Here is a 24,909-nt window from a genome sequence, read left to right as displayed (position 1 = left end):
TTTCTAAGCACATAAATAATTTACATCATAGAAAAATTATACCAGCGTGCATAAACACAAAGTTAATGTTCAAGTGTATGGCTTTCTTTCTATTTAGCTATTCAACATTTGGCTTAATCACTTCCTAAAAGATACCCAAAATTAGACTTCACTTTAGATGGACCATTTTATTGGGTTGCTTTTTCCTTAAGACTGTGCAAAATGTTCCCTGAGGTCAGCCTGAAGCTTTTGGGAGACAGGCCTCATCCTGGAGACAACTAGCTCAAAATTTTTATGCCGGTTACTTACAGAAATAATTTTATGTTTATTTTACCATTATGCCTTATACTATTTTAATCTCTAATGATAAGCTACAAAAACAATCAGTGTATGATATAATGTAAATTCCTTCATGTTCTTTATAATATGAAACCGTCCAATTAAGTTGCTAACACACGGTGGGTTTAACTTATGGACTACATGTCATGATTTGTTTTTGAAATCAATGGCTCACTTTTTTTAAGCCACAAAATATTTTGCCCAAATAAATTCATCAGAACTAGAAAGAGTTGCTCTTGTTGAAAATGAAGTGGAAGCCTGTATTTTCAGAAAGCTCTGGGGCCCAACCCCTTTCTTGTTGGGGATTCCACAGTTTGAAAAGCCACTATTTGGAACCATCTTTTTGCTTATTTCGAAGACTAGACTACATAAAAACCCAAATGCTTAAGAGATGGGACCTGGGGCGGCACCTGTCGCTCAGTCGGTAAGGCACCGGCCCCATATACCGAGGGTGATGGGTTCAAATCTGGCACCAGCCAAACTGCAACCAAAAAATAGCCGGGCGTTGTGGCGGGCGCCTGTAGTCCCAGCTACTCGGGAGGCTGAGGCAAGAGAATCGCTTCAGCCCAGGAGTTGGAGGTTGCTGTGAGCCGTGTGATGCCACGGCACTCTACCGAGGGCCATAAAGTGAGACTCTGTCTCTACAAAAAAAAAAAAAAGAGAGAGATGGGACCTGAGAGGGCTCATTTCCTTCTGACTCTGCCCATAATGAAATCTGTGGTCTCTTGTCAAAGTTCATGTATAACCCAGATTAGAAAGGAACAGGGTGGCAGAACCGGGAAAGATGGGAAGGAAGCAGCAACAGTTCCCCAGAAGAGGAAGAAGAGACTCTGCTGGACAAGCAGTGGGTAACTTCGACAGCAGATGGTAACTCTCTGAGAATGAAGAAAGGTGAGTCTAGGGTAGGAGGGGTGTGCTGAGGCAGGAGGAGAATATTATGAGAAGGGCTAAGCTTCCCAGAACGAATAACAAGACAGGGGAGATCAAATTAAAGAAGCTGGAGTGAACCATCTGTTTGGGAAAAAGAAAAAAAAAAGTCTCGACAAGTTGCTATCAAAGAGAAGCTCCCCTATAAGAAAACCAGACAAACACAGTAATGACCACACTGCATAAATACTTAGTTGTCTAGACATGCCAAATTCTCCAACTCTCCGAAGAGGTCAACTATGGACCCCTGTTGACCAGGACTCCTCTCTGGTCTTCGCTCAACTCAGTCTCTGAACATCTGGCTGTTAGCTTTTTGCTGTCACCAAACTCACATCACCAGCTAACCTGTTCTCAAGGCCCCCATCTTCCCAGCACCACATCTTACCTCCTCCATCCCAAAAACACAGGTGCACCACCACAGTGGCAAACTGGACTCTAAGAACAAACTCCTCACGGCCCTCCCCAAAATGGTAGCTTCCTCCTGCTGGCCCTGGTCCTTCAGCGTCCTTTACCTCCCACATATTACCAGCCACCAGACTGAGCACCTCTCCTAGCACAGTCATGCATTTCCCCTTCCTCCCTTGTAGCCATCGAGATTTCAAGACTACAGTGATAAGACAGCCCCCAGACTGTTCTCACTGCCTCCAGGGTAGTTGTCCTAAACCACCACTTTCCTCAAACACCATCTCTACAATGTGGGATTGTTCCTGACTATTTGGGGCTGCTGACCAGAACTAGACTTGTTGAACCTATCTCGGGACATACTCAGGAGCCCCGTAATTAACTCCAATTCACACTAACACCAGGGTGTACTTCAGTCTAACAGTTAAACTACTTATTGTACTAAAAACCAATTCTCATTAAACCAAAAAAATTACTCATCATTTACTTTTTCCTAATCTTTTCTAAAAAAGACTTGTTGGTGCAAATAGGCTCCCTTTCATTAACTGAAAGCATGCTTTTTCAAAAGAGATGTGCCTCTATTATTTACAAGTCTGGGAATATATTATTAAAAACTAAAAACTAGGGCGGCACCTGTGGCTCAGTCGGTAGGGCGCCAACCCCATATACCAAGGGTGGTGGGTTCAAACACGGCCCCAGCCAAACTGCAACAAAAAGAATAACCAGGCGTTGTGGCAGGCGCCTGTAGTCCCAGCTACTCGGGAGGCTGAGGCAAGGGAATCGCCTAAGCCCAGGAGTTGGAGGTTGCTGTGAGCTGTGTGATGCCATGGCACTCTACCGAGGGCCATAAAGAGAGACTCTGTCTCTATAAAAAAAATAATAGACATGATTGCAAGAGGGACTTTACCTAACAATTGCAATCAGTGTAACCTGGCTTATTGTACCCTCATTGAATCCCCAACAAAACAAAAAAATTAAAAAATAATAATAATAATAATAATAAAATAAAAAATAAAATGAATGCACCAATCTACAGCAGTTAACATGCCACAGTCTTCATGACACAAAACACTGCTACCTAAGCTTTTATGTATACTCCCTAATTTAACCCCTCTCAGTAGAGCACACCCCTTTCCCTGCACTCCTGCCCACAGAGAAGCATTCTCAGTAATTTAATCAATCTTTGAAAATTAGAGTCCCCCCTGTTTTTATTTGCTCTGACTAGAATACCCTGGGAGTTGCATGTGTTTACCATCCCTGGCCATTTGGATTTGTTCTCTAGTATACTCCCATTTGAGTTTGTTTGCTTTTCTAAGATATGGTTGTTTTTCTTACTACCTTAAAAGAACTTTACGTACTAATCATTCAGTCTGTCACATTCATTGTTGGGATTTTTGTTTGGTTTATTCAGTAGTGTTGTATAGAAACTGAAATTTTGGCTCACTGCCCATAGCTCAGTGGTTATGGCACCGGCCACATATACCAAGGCTGGCAGGTTCAAACTCGGTCCGGGCCTGCTAAACAACAATGACAACTACAACAAAAAACAACAGTCGGGCATTGTGGCGGGCACCTGTAGTTCCAGCTACTTGGGAGGGTGAGGCAAGAGAATCACTTAAGTCTAAGAGTTTGAGGTTGTTGTGAGCTGTGATGCCACAGTACTCTATCCAGGCCCACATAGTAAGACTGTCTCAAAAAAAAAAAGGAAACTTTAAACTTTTTTAGAAAGTCAAATCATCAAATCTACATTTGGAATTTCTTTCAAAAGTTTGCTTATAAAAGTCTTCTTACCCAAAAGATAACAAAAAATGTATTTTCCTCTAGCTCTTTTTAACAAGTTGGTTTTCAAAATTTAAAACATTCCCTCCATGACACGTCAATGTCATAAAAGGAGCAAAAAAAAGAAAAGAAAGAAAGAAATGCTGAGAAACTGTTCCAGATTAAAGAAGACTAAAAAGACATGACAACTAAATACACATGTGATTCTAGACTAAATGCTTCATAGAGAAAAAACGTGCCATAAATAATAATTAGACTACAAACTAAAGAGTAAAGTCTTACATTAATGTTAAATTTACTGAGGTTGGTAATTAACCTGAGTTTATATAAAAGAATATTTTTATTTTTAAGAAATATATGTTGAAGTATTTGGGGAGCGGAAGGACTATTATATTTATGCAACTCATTCTCACATAGTTCAGGAACAACAAGTAAATTCAGAGAGACTCATATAGATATTGACTATATGTAGATTTGTGCATTAATGATAACAAATGACAAACCAAATAGGATAAAATGTTACCAATAGGTAAATCTGGGGAAAGGATAGACTGGATACTCTTTATTACTTTTTTCATGATTTCTATGTAGGTTTTTAATTATTTTCAAATAAAAAGCTTTTTTAAAAATCTTTCTTTCACCTGAATTTGATGATCAAATGTAAAAGATCCTGCTTTTATTTTAAATAGTCTTCAAGAGCCTGATACAAGGCATTAGCCAATCCCTGACTCGCAGGAACTGCTTATTCCTTTTAGCAGGCCACAGTTCCCCAAACCCCTGTTGTGTGGAGGACAGGGGAAAGCAGAGGGAAGGTGGGAGTCAGAGGACCAGGAAAGGCTTTTCTTTCTTTACATCTCTCCAGGAGGGTGTACCTTGGTACCTCTCAGGGCCGTGTTAGACTTGCAAACACCCAGGGTGCCACAAGAGCAACTCGCTATATGACAGCTGCCAAGAATCACGGTGCAGCTGTTGCCTTGCTGGGAACAGGAAGTTCACTGTCACCATGCACTGTGACCCTCCCTAAGCTCTGGCTCCATGTATCGCCGGCCTGCACTTGTAAACACAGCCTGCCAGTCCTCACACGCTCTGCGGCATGCACGGCAGACGGCACTGGGGCAGGCAGCTAACACAGCCCTGCTCCTCTGGACCAGAAGCAAACAGCACAGCATCTGTAGGATTCATACGCTGCTCAAATACATATTTTGAGTCAAAATGAAAATTAAGGGTTTAAGCTAAACAAGGTAAAATTAATGACTGCAATGAAACCTGTTGGGTTGACTGATGTGCAAAAGACCTAATCATTTAAAAATGGTTTCATTTATAATCTCAGAAAAGAGAAGTCTGGGCAGCGCCTGTGGCTCAGTGAGTAGGGCGCCGGCCCCATATGCCGAGGGTGGCGGGTTCAAACCCAGCCCCGGCCAAACTGCAACAAAAAAATAGCCGGGCGTTGTGGCGGGCGCCTGTAGTCCCAGCTGCTCGGGAGGCTGAGGCAGGAGAATCGCGTAAGGCCAAGAGTTAGAGGTTGCTGTGAGCCGTGTGACGCCACGGCACTCTACCCGAGGGCGGTACAGTGAGACTCTGTCTCTACAAAAAAAAAAAAAAAAAAAAAGAAAAGAGAAGTCTAAGAGTAAGAACCCATCAAATGAGTGCAGTCCAATAGAAATATAATGCAAACCACAATGTAAATTTAAATATTCCAATAGCCACATTTTTAAAAAGTTTTTAAAAAGGTGAAATTTATTTTAACAATATATCTAATATATACCAAAGTATTATTACTTCAATATGTAGGCAATATAAAATTTGTTAAAATTTTACACTGTTTTGTTGTACTAAGTCTTCCAAATTGATGTGCATTTTACACCTGCAGTAACTTTTTTTTTTTTTTAGACAGAGTCTGACTTTCTCACCCTTGGTAGAGTGCAATGGTGTCACATAGCTCACAGGAATCTCAAACTCTTTGGCTGAAGCAATCCTCTTGCCTCAGTTTTTCATTTTAAGTAGAGACGGGGTTTTACTCTTGCTCAGGCTGGTCTCAAACTCATAAACTCAACAAATGCACCTGCGCCGGCCTCCCAGCGTGCTAGGATTACAAGTGTGAGCCACTGTGCCCAGCCCACTGGCAGCACATTTAAATCCACACTGGCCCCATCTCAAGTGCTTAGTAGCCACACGTGGCTACTGACTACAGAGTTGGACACTGCAGGTGCAGATTATAAACCACAAAAGCTCCTCTGCAAATAAATGTAACCAGTCCATTATTGAATTCAATGACTATTAATAAGGGAATAAGTCCAATTATGATTAACAAACTAAGTATCTTACAAACTAAAAACAAAAAAATCAACCCTTAATCACAGTTCAGTATAGAAAACCAACCAGGATATATAATTATAGTTACCTATATAAGAAAGAACACTAGTGCGGCGCCTGTGGCTTGGTGGGTAGGGCACCAGCCCCATCCACGGAGGGTGGCGGGTTCCAACCCGGCCCTGGCCAAACTGCGACAAAAAATAGCCAGGCATTGTGGTGGGACCCTGTAGTCCCAGCTGCTAGGGAGGCAGCTTAGGCAAGAGAATCGCCTAAGCCCAGGAGTTGAAGGTTGCTGGGAGCTGTGACGCCACAGCACTCTACCGAGGGCAATAAAATGAGAGGGCAATATTGTGGTGGGCGCCTGTAGTCCCAGCTACTCGGGAGGCTGAGGCAAGAGAATTGCTTAAGCCCAGGAGTTGGAGGTTGCTGTGAGCTGCGTGAGGCCACAGCACTCTACCGAGGGCCATAAAGTGAGACTCTGTCTCTACAAAAAAAAAAAAAAAAAAAGTGAGAGGGCAATAAAGTGAGACTCTATCTCAAAAAAAAAAAAAAAGAAAGAAAGAAAGAAAGAACACTACAATAAAATTCCAAGAAAGTTTTTACTCTTTCTACAAAGTGCTAGAGTAGTTAAGCCTTGGAGGATAAGCAGGATATCCTGACACAAATCATAGTAAAGGATGGTACTACAGGTGGTGTAAGCCTTTGGATCTAAGGCAGAAGTGGGAAAAAGTTTAAAAACCTTCAGAAAACCTGGAGTGGCCTGAGGGCCAAAATGAATGCAGATAATTGGGGGAGAGCCCAGAATATATGGATGCCTCAAGGAACGTACATGCTCAGCTAAAGATCAGACTTCCCTGGGGATATCAGGAAGCCCAGAAGGGTGAAGTGGGAGAATGTGACCACATTCCATCACTGCATTCCTGGGAAAGCCAAGTCTCCAAGAATGGTGGGCACTTGAGAAGCTGCCACAGATGGCTCAGAAGTATGAGGAAAAACCTGAATTCAGGCTGTGCTAGAGGAACAGGGAGAAAGAATCAACAGGACCTCATAAACAGAGAAAGGCAGAGAGAAGTAACTTCCACCAAGTGGCAGGGAAAATATTACCAGTGTTACCCCTTTAACTCCTTACTGTAGCAGACTCACAGCTCCCGACAACTCTAAAACCTGCATCTGAAAGGCTGCTTTAGCCAACAGGGGACACCCAGCCAAGAGGAATAAGCTGACTTGATGCAGCTGGCTATGTCAGTGTGCTGGCTGGGCCCCATTTTTATGTCCTGTGGCAACTGCACAGTACGTGTGTGGATGGGAACTAAGAAGTCAATGAAGTGGGGCAGGCCCATGCGAACGTGGGATGGCTAAAGAAAACGTGTTGAGTCAAACAACCTACTTAAATGATTGAAATGCTTGAAATAGTCTATGAGAACAATACTGTTATTCTCTTCATACTACCAAAGAAATAAACTGCAGAGTAATTGCTAAGGCCAGCTCTATTCTCCTTGGGAAGTTCCTGCAGTCAGGTAAGCAGAGGTGACTGCAGTAACAAAGAATTGTCAGTTCTCATTACTGAATGTATATACAGAAGTATCAGGAAAAGGTGCTCACACTGAACTTCCACATAAAACTGTAAAAAATTATCACTAGTCAAACTTCATAATCAGTAGGTCCTGTGCAGTTCAGAACAATGGACTCAAAATGACAACAGAAATGCCAATTGTGTTTGGATCACAATGGTTTGCTTCCTCCTTTCCTAATCCCAGAAGCAGGCTGCTATTTAAATACACAGTCCCAAAATAAGAAGTTTTAATAGGAGAAATGTTGGGACCAAGTGAAGTGCTTTGTTAGGACCCTTTGTCAACTTTTAGTAAAGTGAATTTGATCGTACCAATCCCAAATATCAAAGAATTTTTGATAATGAACTAGAATGCACTAAGCCAGCACTATCTAATAGAAACATAATGTGAGCTATACGTACAATTTTAGGTTTTCTAACAAAAACAATTAATTTTAATAATACTTTTTTTCTTTGAGACAGAGTCTCACTTTGTCACCCTTGGTAGAGTGCTGTGGTATCACAGCTCACAGCAACCTCAAACTCTCAGGCTCAAGCAAAGCTCTTGCCTCAGCCTCCCAAGTAGCTGGGACTACAGGTGCCCACCACAATGCCCGGCTATTTTTAGAGACTGGGTCTCACTCTTGCTTAGGTTCATCTTGAACTCATGAGCTTAGGCAATCAACCTGCCTTGGCCTCCCAGAATGCTAGGATTACAGGCCTGACCCACCATGCCCAGCCAATAATACTTTTTTTGAGACAGAATCTCAAGCTATTGCCCTGGGTAGAGTGCCATGATGTCATAGCTCACAGCAACCTCAAACTCTTGGGCTCAAGTGATCCTCTTGCCTCGGTTTGTTCTATTTTTAGTAGTCAGTATCTTGCTTTTCCTCAGGCTGGTCTTGAACTCGTGAGCTCAAACAATCCACCAGCCTCGGCCTTCCAGAGTCCTAGGATTATAGGCGTGAGCCACCACGCCCAGGCTGATACATTTTTGATTAAACCAATATATCCAAAGTATTATCATTTCAACATACAATTAATCTAAAAGTTTATTCTTTATTTTGCTACATAGAGACAGGCTGGTTGAATAAACAGAAATAACAAATAAAAATAAATAAAATATTAAAAATGAATTAAAATAAAGGGGGAGAAGAGATGAGATTATATCAGATGAGATGAGACAGGGTCTCATTATGTTGCCCAGGCTGGCCTCAAACTCCTAGGTTCACACAATCCTTCACTCTCAGTCTTCCAAGTAACTGGGACTATAGGAGCACACTATGTTGCCCAACTAAGAAATTGTTGAAATGTTTTGCATTCTGTTTTTGCATACTTCAAAAGCTGGTGTGCATTTTTACACTTAAGAGTTCATTTCAATTTGGAGTGGCTACATTCCATGGGCTCATTAATCACATGTAGCTGGTGGCTACTATATTATAAAATGCAGGTCTAGACCAACCATTTCATCTGTGGGTAGAGATACTAATCTACAAAAAGATTAAAGAACTCAGTAAGTATGGGTGTTGTGGCAGGTGCCTGTAGTCCCAGCTACTTGGGAGGCGGAGGCAGGAGAATCGCTTAAGCCCAGGAGTTGGAGGTTGCTGTGAGCTGTGATGCCACAGCACTCAATTGAGGAACTGAGGGTGACATAGTGAGACTCTGTCTAAAAAAAAAGAACTCAGTAAATAAAATGCAGGGCCATTTCCTTATTAGGAAATAAGAATTCTTATTTCCTACCTCCCAACTGAATGTTCTTTCCACTTGATCAACTATCTTATTCCTGCATTGTATGTTCACAAGACACAGAATAGTATCAAATTATGGCAGGTCAGGGATGTCTGAGATGACAGCGATTGTCAGGAGACCACAAAAGACCAGAGCCCACAAAAGAAATACCTATAGTTGGTACCCAACTTCTAATCAACAGAATTGATACTATCTCAACCGATAATCTAGACTATTTTGTTTTGACAAGTCAAGGAACATTACATATTGCTAAGTGTGTACAATTACTAGCGACTAAATTGACCATGCTGACTATGTATTACAATAGAACAAGTTAAAATGTACTTGAGAATTCAAGTTTGCACCATTCCTGACTGAACTGTCTAGACTTCAACCTCCACTTTGATAGTAACAATTGAGAAGTAAACTGCATAAATCAAATAAGACAAAATGTCTGGAATTTATAATAATCTAGTAAAAAAAAAAAAAATAAAGGGGACTATTAAATAAAATAAAATTGCCAAATGTTAATCATCATGAAAGCTGGGTGATGAATACAAGGCAGTTTATTAAACTTTTTTTCTTGCCTTCACATGTGTTTGAAACTTTCCAGAATAAACGTTTTTTTTTTAAAAAGCCAAGAGAAGGGAAAAGGAGGTATAATCTCAGAAAAAGGTTTTCTAAAGCTCCTTATACTAAGACAAATAAATAAACAATGGTGTTCCAATAATAATTCCCAGAGCACTTAAAAATACGCAGACATACCTGGCTTATTGTACCCTCAATGAATCCCCAACAATAAAAAAAAAAAAATACGCAGACATTTCAGTTTTAAGAAAGCCAACTAAGCCAGGAGTCGTGACTCACGTCTAATCCTACCACTCTGGGAGGCTGAGGCAGGAGAATCTCTTGAGCTCAGGAGTTCAAGACCAACCTGAGCAAGAACGAGACTGTATCTCAACCAAAAGCAGAAAGATTAGCCAGGCATTGTGGCTGGTCCCTTTAGTCCCGGCTACTCAGAGGCTGAGGCAGGAGGATGGCTTGAGCTGGAGAGTCTGAAGTTGCTGTGAGCTAGGCTGACACCAAAGCACTCTAGCCTGAGCAACAGAGTGATATTTTTGTCTCAAAAAAAGAAAAAAAGGCAAGCCAACTAAAGAAGACTAGAGGGGAAATAAGGAATAAAGGTAGGAAGGGTTAAGTATTTCTAAAACACCTATAACTTCAGTACCCTGAGAAAATTACTGTTAACAACTCAATGCTGGGTATGGTGGCTCACACCTGTAATCCTAACACTCTGGGAGGCCAAGGCAAGTAGATCACCTGAGCTCATGAGTTCAAGACCAACCTGAGCCAGATTGAGATGGCGTCTGTAAAAACAGCTGGGCAAGGGCGGCGCCTGTGGCTCAGTGAGTAGGGCGCCAGCCCCATATGCCGAGGGTAGCGGGTTCAAACCCAGCCCCGGCCAAACTGCAACCAAAAAATAAGCCAGGCGTTGTGGCGGGCGCCTGTAGTCCCAGCTGCTCGGGAGGCTGAGGCAAGAGAATCGTGTAAGCCCAGGAGTTAGAGGTTGCTGTGAGCCGTGTGACGCCACGGTACTCTACCCGAGGGCGGTACAGTGAGACTCTGTCTCTACAAAAAAAAAAAAAAAAAAAAATAGCTGGGCATTGTGGCAGGCTGTCTGTACACCCAGCTACTTGGGAAGCTGAGGCAAGGGGATCAATTTAGCCCAAGAGTTTGAGGTTGCTGTAAGCTATGACCCCAGTGTACTCTACCAAGGGCGACAAAGTAAGACTTTGTCTCAAAAAAAAACAAACAACAACAAAAAAAACTCAGCATATATCCTTCCAGGCTTTCTCCTGATCCTATATATTAAAACACATGTTGTGGTATAATATGAAATATGGTCTTTGTCCCCATTCCTAACTCAGATCTCCTAAAATCCTTGTAATTTAATTTACTTTAATCTCCTCTGTTATTCATAATGAGCCACTTAGATCATACCTGAGTTTATGCTTATAAGGTGACTTAAGGTAAGGAGCCCAGATAGCCCACGGTAAGGGGGGTCACCAAAAATTTCAGCCCTTATCATCAATCTCCAGGAAGGTGAGGAAGGTGGAGATTAAGCTCTATAAAAAAATCTGAATGAGGGCGGTGCCTGTGGCTCAGTCGGTGGGGCGCCGGCCCCATATGCCGAGGTGACAGGTTCAAACCCGGCCCAGCCAAACTGCAACCAAAAAATAGCCGGGCGTTGTGGCGGGCGCCTGTAGTCCCAGCTACTCGGGAGGCTGAGGCAGGAGAATTGCTTAAGCCCAGGAGTTGGAGGTTGCTGTGTGAGGAGCTGTGTGAGGCCACAGCACTCTACTGAGGGCCATAAAGTGAGACTCTGTCTCTACAAAAAAAAAAAAAAATCTGAATGAGTTGATGGGCTTCCAAGGTGCTGAACACGCAGAGGGAAGTGCACATGGCCAGTGCACCAAGGTAGGGCACCTGCAGAAAGCAGAACTGCTCCACACACCTTCCCCTAAACCTTGCCCTATGCATCTCTTTATCTTCAGGGACTGCCTGTAAACTGGTGAGCCTAAGTGTTTCCCTGAGTTCTATATGCTAACCTGGAAGCTGCGGAACTTCAACTTGTAGTGGGTCAGTCAGAAGCAACAGGCATCTGAAGTGGGAGCAGTGTTGCAAGACCAAGCCCTGCACCAGGATGTGATGCCATCTCCAGGCTGACAGTGTAGCCAGAACTGAACTGAATTACAGGACACTCAGCTGGCCTTCAGAAAGGTGGAGAAATGGCTGGCATGTTGGGGGGGGAGAACCATACATCTGGACACAGAAGTGTTGTGTTAAGAGAATAGAAAGAAAAATGTTTGTTTTCTTCCTTTGTAATGCTTTATTTTCTAACCTAATAAAATAGGATTAAAGGTCCTGGCTGGTAGGTCATGCTTATAATCCTAGCACTCTGGGAGGCCAAGGCAAGTGGACTGCCTGAGCTCACAGGTTCAAGACCAGCCTGAGCTAGAGTGAGACCCTACCTCTAAAAATAGCTGGGCATTGTGGCAGATGCCTGTAGTCCTACCTACTTGGGAGGCTGAGGCAAGAGGATCAGTTGAGCCCAGGAGTCTGAGGTTGCTATGAGCTATGTGCCATGGCACTCTACCAGGGGCAATAAAGTGAGACTCTGTTTCAAAAAAAAAAAGAAGGATTATACTTACAAAAATATCAATATACTGTTCTTAAATCAGCATCTTGCATTTAGAGAAGAACCACCTTCCCTATAGTTGTCCTAAAGCAAAACTTGAGGTTGGGTACCTGACAGGCACTATGCCAATCAGATCCTCTCCTCTGGGTCCCTAAATCCTGAACAAATACTCACAGAGACAAAAGTAGTTGGAGCTGAATCACTCACTGGCTGCAAGGAAGGTCCATGAATCTCTGCAGCTGAGATCCTCAAACCAGACCAAAACCTGTTCTCCTTTTGTTTTCAGCAGCTGGGAGCTACCACCCTTCTTTAAGTACAGTTTTCTTATTTAAACTACACAGAGTTTTTGTTTTAATGAAAGGACCCTTACGGTGCTGTGATGCTACTACAAACCCAACACTAGCACTGGGTAATCCTAGCACCCTGGGAGGCTGAGGAGGGTGGATTGCTGAGCCCATGAGTTAAAAAGTTCGACACCAGCCTAAGCCAGAGCGAGAACCCGTCTCTAAAAGTAGTCAGGTATTGTGGCTGGCGCCTGTAGTCCTAGCTATTTGGGAGGCTGAGGCAAGAGAATCGCTTAAGCCCTAGAGTTAGTTGGAGGCTGCTATGAGCTATGATGCCATAGCACTCTACCCAGGGCAACAAAGTGAGGCTGTCTCAAAAAAAAGAAAAAAAAAAAACAACAGGCTCAGACCCCTTAGCACAATGGTTACGGTACCAGCTACAAACACTGACGCTGGCGGGTTCGACTCCACCCAGGCCAACTAAACAACAATGACAACTGCAACAAAAAATACTGGGTGTTGTGGCAGGCGCCTATAGTCCTACCTATTTGGGAGGCTGAAGCAAGAAAATCACTTAAGCCCAAGGGTTAAAGGTTGCTGTAAGCTGTGATGCCAGCGCACTCTACTGAGGGCGACTTAATGAGACTCTGTCTCAAAAAAAAAAAAGAAAGAAAAACACTAATAATCACGTATTTATGTGCCAGGTACGGTCCTAAGATTTTTAGTTGTGTTATCTCATTTAATCCTCACAATAGATTCTACGAGGTACACACTGTTAGCTATTAACCCAACTCAGAAGTGAAAAAAATGAAGCAGGCAGATTCAGTAATGTTCCCCTTCTCACAGCTGAGAAGTTCTTGGCTATAGAACCAGGATTTGATCCTGTAATTTAGTCCTAAATTATAAACCCTCCAATCAAGCTGCTTTATGATCTGATTTCTTGGTTATAATATGTTAAGAATATCTTTTCATGTTGCAGAAGCCCCCAACCTTTTTAGCACCAGGGACTGAGTTCATGGAAGATAATTTTTCCATAGACAGGGTGGGAGGAGGGTGGTTTCAGGATGATTCATGTGCATTATATTTACCTCAGATCATCAGGTAAATTCTCATAAAGGAGAGGGCCCTCTGGATCCCTTACATAGGGATCTAGTTTACAGTAAGGTCTGTGCTCCTATGAGAATCTCATGACACCACTGACCTGACAGGAGGCAAAGCTCAGGTGGTGATGCGAGCAGTGGGAAGTTGCTGTGACTACAGATGAAGCTTCAGCTGTGCAGTCTGGCTCCTAACACAGGGCACAGACCAGTACCAGGCCCCAGCCCAGAGGTCGGGGCCCACGGTGTTGGAAAAAAAAAAATAGCCATATTGAACTGTACCGATTTTCACAATTAAATGAATTATCTCCAACATTGAATTATTTAGGTTGCTTCTAGTTTTTTACTATCATAAATAAGGCTATAATAGCTATCCTTTTAGTTTAATTTGAGGGCACATCTTAATGTATACATCGGTTAAATTTCCGGCGTGGATCTGCCCTGTCAAAGGATATGTGCTATTTTTTTTAATCATTCTTTATTCTTGATTATGCATTGGCCAATAAGGGTATTTGTTTTCAAAGCTTGTTAATAAACATAAAAGGAAGTAAAGTTGGAAGTGTTTTGTGAAGCACTGTCTCTGCCTTGGGCATTCACGTGTGTTTACATGCTTAGAATAAAGACAATCTGCTCAGTTAAGAAAGAAAGAAGATCCTGTTTTAAATATTAATTGATGTAGGATAATAGGATTTCCCAGTAAATACCAAACACTGTTCAAGCCCAGAACTTAAGGATTTCTTGAGTCCAGTTTATATTGCATCATATTCTCCAGGGCAATTCTAAACTGCCATTGACTCCACTTGGAGGTGGATTGTAAAAAAGGTAAATGATAAGGAAAGACAATTCTGTAACTTTTTAAATCTTTCTTTTGTACTGGCTACATCAAAACTCAGAGCTTATGTTATCTTAGACACCAATAGAATTAGCACAATGATGAAATTATTAGTGTTTATTTCTTTTGTGAGATCAATACTCTTTATTTGCTTATTCAGAAGGTTACTTCAGTGCAGCAACCTCTTGGAAAGATCATACTGTCTACTTTTTTGTTCTATAGATTATTGAAATACTCTCCAGCTGAGTACAAAATAAAACTTCAGACCAGACCTAACACCATGCTAACTTCGGTGGCTGGCACTGCACTATTTGCTATCAGCAGGAAACTGTGTCTAGAGAAAGATGATGGTAATGTAATAGAAGCCACCCACATAAAAAATGGTCAGGTGGAAAGAACAAGTGCCTTCGTGAGAATGTTCTGCCCAGTACTATGTACATCCCCCAAACCTTTGGGGAAGACTCCATAACTAAAGGCAGAAAAATAAGAATAATATTCCAAGATCCTTTATGAACTGGAATTTTAATCCCCAGGAAAAACTAATTTCCCCTTAACTTTTATCTACTCCACCGAAATATGATTTCAACAAAAATGTTTTTATCCTAACACTGGCCTTAGGACACATAGCAACACAGAAGCCCAGTCCTGTGGAGTAACTCTGCAACAGAGCCTATCTTGCCTTGATGACAATGGTTATCTTGCAGGGTCAGATAAGAAAGTTGAAAGGGAAAATGCCACATAAACATTCGCCAAAAACAATGAAGAACAGCCCAAGGAAGAAAGAACTTTCAGATACAGGAAACTAAAGAACATGCAGATAAAATGAAAAAAAACAGAAAGTTCAGAGAATAATAAAATTATTGTCATTAACATTACCATAATTATTGAACAAAGAACCAGTCAGTTAAGGTTTTGACCTTGGGGTCAGAGACCCTCAGGCCCCCCCAAGCAGAATGAATCAGGACATGTTATAAGGTCATTCACTCCATCTATCTCAGTTATCAAGGTTCCTCTTACTTGGCAATCCCCCAGTCCCTCCCGGCTCTTGCAGAGGGAGAAGAGGCAAATAAGGAGTCAGTACGAAACAGTGCAGGGTTCATCTCTCCCACAACACCCTCCACAGCAAACTCGGGAGACTGGGGAGACTCTTTCTCATTATTGTCCTCATATAGAGGTAAATAGCAGGCAAGTTTGAAGAATTCAGGAAGTTAGGGCTCTCAAGGTAAGAATGAACGTGGATTTTCCTGGGGGATTTAGGAACTCACCTAGGGCATGGCTACAGCTCCGACAGGATTCTGTTAGACTGACGATTATTTGCTGCAGATCAGCTCTGGGGGGAGTGGGAGAGGGGTTGGGGTTTTTCCAGCCATTGCATTTACAAGACTCCTCAGCCTAAAAAAAAGTAATAAAGAGACAAAAGTATGTTAACAGGCAGCCATAAACTGATTGTCTTACATGAGAACAATACACATTAGGTACACGACAGCTATCCCTCCCCTATTTTGTAATTTTCTACATATGCAAGGAAAAAAACAGAAAAGGCAAAGGTTGTTGACTTGGGTGCTTTCTTTTTTGTTTTGTTTTCTGCTGACTGGAATCTGCTTGCTGCAGCTCAGACAGCTGACCTACACACTTCATTACCACTGTCCCCAGTGGGTGCCCATGAAGTGGTCATTTCCAACAGGATACATCTCAGAAGCTTCCCAAAGCAGGCCAGGCACAGTGGCTCATGCCTGTAATCCTAGCACTCTGGGAAGGGGAGTGGGGGGCACAGGGAGGAGGATTGCTTGAGCTCAGGAGTTCGAAATAAGCAAGAACAAGACTCATCTCTACTAAAAACAGAAAAATTAACCAGGCATCATCACACAGTAGTCCCAGCTACTTGCAAGGCTAAGGCAGGATGATCACTTGAGCCTAGGAGTTTGAGGTTGCTCTCATGATGCCATTGCACTCTACCTGGGGCAACAGAGCGGGTCTCTGTCTCCAAAAAATTGAAGTTTCAAAAAGCAGCAAGTCAGCGTCCTGAGGTCTAGACTAAGGGTGAGGCTTGCAGGCTCCAAGGCTCCAGCTGCATCTCTGCCCCATGGACCAGAAGGGAAAACCACACTGGCGGGCTCCTCAAAGTTTTTCTCAGCTTTAGAAATGGAGAGGTCCTCACCATGCGGTCTTCTATTCCTATTTATGTATAACTCCCAGGTTTCCTGTGCTATAACACTGTTATCTCAGCAACGCTTACTAGAAATCTTCCTTAACTTCGTCCACATACTCTTCACATTTCCCTACTTTTGTTCAGAAAAATGAACATGATTTGGCCTTTTGCAAGGACCTGGGCTATGAAGCAGAGGGCAAGCAGGGCAAGATTATTATCAATAATTCTACCAGGCTACCATATAATGTGCTTCCTAAGGGTGGGTCCTAAGGTGTGGGGCCAGCGTGCTCTCACTGCATGACCCCAGCCACTTAACAATTGTGCTCCCCCTTCCCCACTATCCTTTACCACCCCATCATTCTCACTGTTTATTTATAGCTTCAAATATGCCATGGCTGGGATAACAGGAAATTAACTGTTAAAATAACATATAACACAGATGAAGTCATTTCTAAGGGAGGCCCTCCTCTGTACACTGTCCAGTATGGCCGCCAGTAGCCACATGGGACTGGTAAGCGCTTGATATGAGGTTAGTCAAACTGAATGCACTGTAAATGTAAAAAACATACCAGATTTAGAAGACTAGTGCAAAAATATCTCATTGATAATTGTTACATTTATCATATGTTGAAATAGTATTACTTTAGATACACAGGTTAAACAAAAGATACTATTAAAATTACTTTGGCCTGTTTCACTTTACTTCTTTTTTTTTGAGGCAGAGTCTATGTCGCCCTGGGTAGAGTGCCGTGGCATCACAGCTCACAGAAACCTCAAACTCTTGGGGTTAAGTGATTCTCTTGCCTCAGCCTCCAGAGTAGCTAGGACCACAGGTGCCCGCCACAATGCCAGCCATTTTATTTTTGGTTGCAGTTGTCGCTGTTGTTTAGCAGGCCCGGGCCAGGCTCGAACCCGCCACCTTTGGTGTATGTGGCTGGTGCCCCACTGAGGTATGGGTGCCAAGCCTCATTTTACTTTTTAGAAGAATTAGCAGAACATTTAAAATTATACACATGGCTTACATTATACTAGACAGCACAGGTCGATAATACAAGGTTCATAGATTTTGTGCTTGGGCTTTATGTTAGCCCTTAGGTGACTGAAGTTAGAAGTCTGATTTGAAGAACATTTCAGAGGGGATGCTACCTTGACCTCATCCATAAAATTCTCCAAGACAAAGACAGTTTCTAAAGTATGTATAAGAGTAAAGAAAGAGTAAATTACTGGCAAGGTAAGAAGGGTCAAGGGAGAATAGGAAAAATCTGCTTTTGAACATGAATCCTTCTCAGTGGGCCTCGAAAAGCAGTTCCTCAGAAGCCCTCAGGAACACTCAACCAGATTGCTTCTCCCACTTCGTCACCGAGAGGATGGAGAAAGCAGAGCCAGAGAGCAACTAAGACCATGCAGAATAAAAATTTCCAGAGACTCCCTAAATCTCTAGCTTTTCTAAGCAGTTGGTCTGATACACCTGTCATTTCCAAAAAGCTCTTTGGTTTGAGAAAGAAAAATGATGACAAAACCCAGAAGGAAAAAAACAGTAACAGCCCAAAACCTTTCAGTATGGAAAACTGCATTTCCAGCCAAAGAGCTACTATGCATGTTGACTCATTCAGTCAACAATACTTTTTAAGGGACTACTACATGCCCAGCACTTTTTGCTAGAAAATGAAGATGCTAATCACACGGAATTCATCCACATAGGGGGTGGGGGGGGACAGAGCAAACAGCAGACAACACAAGTAAGTAAATTACACAGTGTATGACAAAGTGATGATACTATGCAGACAAAGATAAAAGGATACATACCAGGGATTTGGTGATGGGCAAAATAGAAGGTATAATTTAAAGTAGGCCTTTTTGAGAAGGTGGCATTAACCCAAAGACTACTACTGTATTTATGATCCAAGATTTACTTTGGGGCTAGGGGTTAAGTAGGTAACGAACAAAGTTCAAAACTCAAAACAAACACATAATTTGGGAGTCTTTCCTCATTCACCTAGGTAACCACTTTAACTTTTGATAAGCATGACCACATTTGCATTTGGGCACATTAGCAACCACAGTCTAAGTCTCCTTCCTTACTAGGCTGTCTAAGGGCAGGGAGCAAAACCGGCAGGAACTCGACATGGACCAGAAGACTGTAAAACCAACCCTAGCCAGGATTTGTAACTAACTCCAGTTGGAGGAAGGGAGGGCAGAAACCACGTCCTTCTCACACACCATACTTAATCATTCAAGGATCTGAAACTTTTTTGTCCCTGTGAAGTTGCTTATAAACCACCGTCCCACACCCCAAGATTCATGCTACCAAATAACAAGCTTTCCACTCTTGGAGAAGACAATATAGATTTTTAGAGATGTAGATCCTAACTTCATTATTGCAACAGACTTCACATTTGGTTGGCCCAGAAAGAAAAGTTTATGCCCCTTCTTGTCTTAACATGACAGAGAATAATGTTCACTGGGGGCTCATAAACGGGTGAGTCACAAATCTCATGGCAGGGAGACTTGTAATGATAAAGTCTTATATTCCCCCTACTCAATGTAAAAAAAAGTTACATATTAAATAGGAACCATACATGTATTTACAACACTTGTAACAGAGTGTTTAGTGAATTCTACCACACAATAAACACTGATGCTTCAAAATACAATGGAACAAAGGTCTTTTCTTTCAAAACTGGCTAATTTGGCTTCTTACTGAGTCTTAAGATCCCAGTAGTTTTTACAAAGTAGATTTTTATTTCTTCTGTTCAGAATGGTGAAGACTTTCCAAATAAATTGAAAAGCCCCTGAAAGCTAAGAAGATAAAGGGAGGGAGAAAACATGGGGTCAAACATTGAGAAGTATAAAAGTTTTGTCAGCCCCACAGCATTCCAATTGTGCTGTCTAAGATGTGGCAGCTGGCCACAAGTGGATGGACACTAAGTCCTTGAAAAATGGCAATCCAAATTGAGATGTGTTATGAGTGTAAAATACACACTGATTTCAAAGATGTAGTACCAAAAGAAAAGAATGTTAAAATATCTCATTAAGAACTCTTACATTGGTTACATACTATAATGATAATATTTTGGAATATTAGGTTAAATGAAACATTAAAATTAATGAAATTTTAATAGCTGGGCGTTGTGGCGGGCGCCTGTAGTCCCAGCTACTCGGGAGGCTGAGGCAAGAGAATCCCTTAAGCCCAGGAGTTGGAGGTTGCTGTGAGCTGTGTGATGGATGGCACTCTACCGAGGGCCATAAAGTGAGACTCTGTCTCTATAAAAAAAAAAAAAAATTAATGAAATTTTAATCTTGGGCTTTTCTCATTTCTTTTCATGTGGTAGACAGTCTATTGAATAGTGTCTTTCAAAGTTCACATCCACCAGAGCTGGCAGGTTCAAACCCAGCCTGGGGCTACAAACAACAATTACAACTACAACCTAAAAAAAAATAGCCAGGCATTGTGGCAGACACCTGTAGTCCCAGCTACTTGGGAGGCAGAGGCAAAAGAATCACTTAAGCCCAAGAGTTTGAGGTTGCTGTTAGCTGTGATGCTACAGCACTCTACTGAGGGCAACATAGACACTGTCTCAAAAAAAAAAAAAAAACAAAAAGTTCACATCCACCAGGAACCTCAGAATGAGACATTATTTGAAAATGGGGTCTTTGTATATGTGATCAGGTATGGAGCTTCAGACAAAATTGTCCTGGCTTTAGACTGAGCACTAAAACCAATGACAAGCATTTCCTAAAAGAAAGGAGAAAGAGATTTGGGCACAGAGACACAGATAAACCGGGGAGAAGTCTAGGTGAAGAGAGAGGCAGAGACTGGAATGATACAACTGTAAGCCAAAAGCCAACAAATGCTAAGAGGAAGCAGAGAAGGATTCTTCCCCAGAGCTTTCAGAAGGAGCATGACTCAGATGGCACCTTGACCTTGGGCTTCTGGCCTCCAAAACTGTGAATAAAGGAATTTTATTTGTTGTTTTAAGCCCCTGATTTTGTGGTAATTTGTTATAGCATCCCTAGAAAACTAATTCATTGGGCTACTATAAAATGTTAAATTACATACGTAGCTCACATTACATTTCTATTGGACACTGCTGCACTAGAGTATCAAGGGAATCCACCATCAAACCCCAAGTCTTCAGTATGGACCCTAACAGTCCAGGCATGGAATAGCGTTAATGTCCTTAAGTACTCCTAAGTGGTTAAAAGTTATACTCCACTGAGATATCTGAAAGTCCCTTGAGTTCTTCTCATTTGCTTCAGCATTTCTTTTTCTAGGATATGAAAAATACTTTTTGCACATGTGCATACACCATTGTCTAATGGTGCAGATCTAACAATCTAAGTGCAGAAAATTTTAATATGTGTAGTATAGTATGCAGCTTGATTTGCTAAAGAGAACACACACTAAATCCTTCAAGAAAACATTTAGTGCCATTATCCTTGACTGCTTGCAAAACATTTTCTGCCAATTTTTCTATGCTGCTGCACCAGCATGCACTCTACCTTGGCCTTCATCTCCACCTTCCAAATGTTTAGGCCTGGCCACTGTTCCTTGAGATAAGAGATCTCCCTTCAAAACACCTTTCCCATGTCTCTCCTTAGTTAGGCATGACAGCTGCTGTCTAAGGGAATTCCTAGGGGAGTTAGCCTTGCAGCTTTAACAAAGTACCAGCTGAAGGACAACATTTTAGGGAGTGAACTGCCAAGCCAATTACTGCAGCAGCTAGCAACCTGGGCGTAAGGAGGGGAAGGCTGCCCCGATGACTTCATCTCCCCCAAGAGCAAGTCTCTGCAGACGTGGCAGAAACAAGAAGGAAGAAAAGGCCACTGCACTACTTTTGACAGGCGTGGGGTAAAAAATGCTTTTGTCCCAACAGCATCCAGGATTAAAGGTTAAAAGAAGGCAAAAGACTTTATCATAGTATGCAGAAGCCAGGATGGATGATGAGAAGGAAGATGAACTAGATAAACAAGGGGTCACAACCCAGATTAAACAAGGGAGTGGGGTGTTCAGTTCACTTGGTGCCAACGGATGAGATAGGTGTAAGGATATTTGAGTGACATCCAGAGGAACAGGAGAAAGACAGCCAGCTGTCTAATAGGATTCTGTCATACTTAAAGATTGAAAAGTTGTATTTGCTGGAAAACTTAAAAATCAGTAACAGGGATGCCACAGCAAGAATATTCTGAGGGAAAGGAGGGAGAGTATTAGCAGAAGGAGGGAGGGCAATTGGTGAGATCTCACCTAACATGTACCATGGGAGGGTGTTCAGCATGCCCCTGGGGAAGGGCTCAACTTCAACTTGAACTTTACCTTAGAATTGCAAACAATGTAATGTATACCCTCATATTAATTTGAAATTTTAAAAAGAAGAATATCCTGAGGGAAATCTTATGAAGTAAAACTGTGAATCCAAGATTAAGCACCTAAAATGAAAAGATAATTATAGAATTTTTTTTTTTTAATACCAAGTCTCCAGCTGTTACCCTGGGTAGGGTGTCATGGCATCACAGCTCACAGCCATCTCCAACTCTTGGGCTCAAGTGATCCTCTTGCCTCAGTTTCTCTATTTTTAGTATAGATAGGGTCTCACTTTTGCTCAGGATGGTCTCAAACTCCTGAGCTCAAGCAATCCACCCACCTCGGCCTCCCAGAGTGCTGATTACAGGTGTGAGCCACCACACTCCACCCAGTACTGTCATTTAAAAAGAAAGCTGAGGCTCTAGGTCAAGGGTGTCCAACTCGGGACCAGTGGTCCTCATGCTGACTTTGTGAGAACACTTTTTTGCTTATCTACGGTGTCGAGTATCACAAAAACAATGCATGGGCTTTTTTTTTTGCTAATCAGCTATTATTAGTGTTTTTACTGTGTGTCCCAACACAAGTCATATTCTTCCCAAGTGCAGCAGAAAAGAAGAAAGCTTAGACACCCCTGCTCTAGATGACAAGAGGCTTGCCTGAGGTTACTCAGTGTACCCTGCAGAAGTCCGGAGTATGTCCAGGCAGATATTTGGTCTTGTGGTTGTGAGTAGGGAGACCCTCACTTAATTGACTACGTCTTTGCTCGAGGTTGAATAAAGGCAAAATGTTTAAGTCAAGGACCAAAACCATATCTTCACACCCACTAGGACAGCAACGACCAAGAGAACAGTTAGACAGGAGGGATAAATTTGGTGTTCTCTTGCACAGTAGGGTAACTATAGCTAATACCAGTGTGTTGTATATTACAAAATAGGTAGAAGAGAGAATTTTAAATGTTGTTACCACAAAGAAATGACAAGTATTGGAGGTGATGGATGAGCTTAGTACTCTGATTTAATGTGTTACCAGATAAAGAGGGTCTGGCCACCTGTCACTATCAGCCAATATGCAGAGAACAGGGTAAGTCCATCAAACTTTACTTAACAGAAGGTCAGAGATTCTGGAGAACAGTGAGAATAGCCTCTCCAAAACTGTTCTGTTCTCTCATTTACAAAATTATAGTTTATATACATAAAGGGTTACTTTAAATAATAATCAACACAACTCAGTGACAATCTATTACATTTCCAATTGAAAAGTTACTTTCTGGCTTGGCACCCTTAGCACAGTGGTTACTGCGCCACCCCATGCACCAAGGCTGGCAGATTCGAACCCGGCCTGGGCCAGCTAAACAACAATGACAACTGCAACAAAAAAATTGCCAGGCGTTGTGACAGGAACCTGTAGTCCCAACTACTTGGGAGGCTGAGGCAAGAGAATCACTTAAGCCTAAGAGTTTGAGGTTGCTGTGAGCCGTGATGCTACAGCACTCTAAGGATGACATAGTAAGACTCTGTCTCAAAAATAATAATAATAATAATAAATAATAAACTCAACATAGATCAGACCTCTACATAAGAAGTAAGTCTCTGAATCACTTAGAAAACATGGGAATATTTTATGGTATCAGACTTGACAATGATGCCTTAGGTATGACATGCCATAAGCACAGCAAAGGAAAAATAGATAAGCTGGAATTAATGAAAAATTTAAACTTCTGTACATCTAAAGATGATCAACAGAATGAAAGGCAACCCACAGACTAGGAGAAAAATATTTGTAAGTTATATGTTTGATAAGGGGTTAATATCCAGAATATATAAAGAATTCCTACATCAGGCAGCACCTGTGGCTCAGAGAGTAGGGCACCAGCCCCATATACCGAGGGTGGTGGGTTCAAACCCGACCCCAGCCAAACTGCAACAAAAAAAAAATAGCCGGGCATTGTGGGGGGTGCCTGTAGTCCCAGCTACGAGAGACTGAGGCAAGAGAATCGCTTAAGCCCAAGAGTTGGAGGTTGCTGTGAGCTATGCTGCCACAGCACTCTACCAAGGGAGACATATGGAGACTCTGTCTCCAAAAAAAAAAAAGGTTAAAATCCTAAATTTTATATTATGTGTATTTTACCACAATAAAGTACAAATAACAACAATTCTTTTAAGACGTTATACATGGGGGGAAGGGTTCACTGCCTTCCACCCAGTGGGTACAATGCATAGATAAACGGCACGCTCCCTGGGTATGGGTAGGGCTCTGACTTTAACCCTTCACCCGTAAATTACATAACCTAATGGTTTAAGCCCACATTAATCAGAAATTTCAAACTAAATGAATAAATGGGGAAAAAAAACACAATTTTACCATATAATCCAGTAAATCCACTCCTAGGTATTCACCCAAGAGAAATGAAAACATATATCCACACAACGATTTGCATAAAGATATCTCAACACTATTATTCATAACAGCCAAAAAGTGAAAAGAACTCAAATACTCATCAACTGGTTAATGCATAAACAAAATATGTTATATGGAATTAAATAACAGAATATTATTTGCAATAAAAAAAGAATGTTTAGGCAACCCAAGACAAAAAAAATTAAAAAATGAAGTGCTGATATATACCACAGCATGGATGAACCTCAGACATATTACACTCAGGCTAAGACCTCAGTCATAAAAGACCACATACTGTATATGAGTATACAGAAAAGCAAATTTATGGAGACAGAACATAGATTACGGTCATCTGAGTCCAGCAAAGGACAGGGACATAGGATCTTTTGCAGATGACAGAAATCTTCTAAAAGTAGATTGTCATGATGATTGCACAACTTGGTCAATTTCCTAAAAATCACTGTATACTTAAAACCAGAGAATTTTATGAGACCAAATTATACCTCAAAAAAGTTGTTTTTTATTCTTTTTGAGACAGAGTCTCACTTTGTCAACCTTGGTAGAGTGGCACGGCATCATAGCTCACAGCAACCTCAAACTCTCAGGCTCAAGTGATCCTTTTGCCTTAGCCTC

The 24,909-nt window shown here is 41.8% G+C and overlaps 1 protein-coding gene across 2 annotated transcripts in view; it reads right to left on the bottom strand.

Moving 5' to 3' along the window:
* Positions 1-24,909, bottom strand: part of KAT2B (lysine acetyltransferase 2B) — a 119,038-nt gene that overhangs the window by 73,051 nt on the left and 21,078 nt on the right. For both annotated transcript variants that reach the window (XR_008381763.1, XM_053599924.1), the window contains exon 2: positions 15,694-15,820. Coding sequence is in view for 1 of the 2 variants with exons in the window: in XM_053599924.1 (XP_053455899.1) it covers positions 15,694-15,820 (127 nt within the window). In the remaining variant the exon portion in view is untranslated. The remainder of the gene's footprint in view (positions 1-15,693; positions 15,821-24,909) is intronic.

This window comes from Nycticebus coucang, chromosome 8 (genome assembly GCF_027406575.1).
Source record: "Nycticebus coucang isolate mNycCou1 chromosome 8, mNycCou1.pri, whole genome shotgun sequence".
Taxonomy (NCBI): domain Eukaryota; kingdom Metazoa; phylum Chordata; class Mammalia; order Primates; family Lorisidae; genus Nycticebus; species Nycticebus coucang.
Note: the sequence above shows the minus strand (reverse complement) of the source record. Positions and strands in the feature narration are given on the sequence as shown.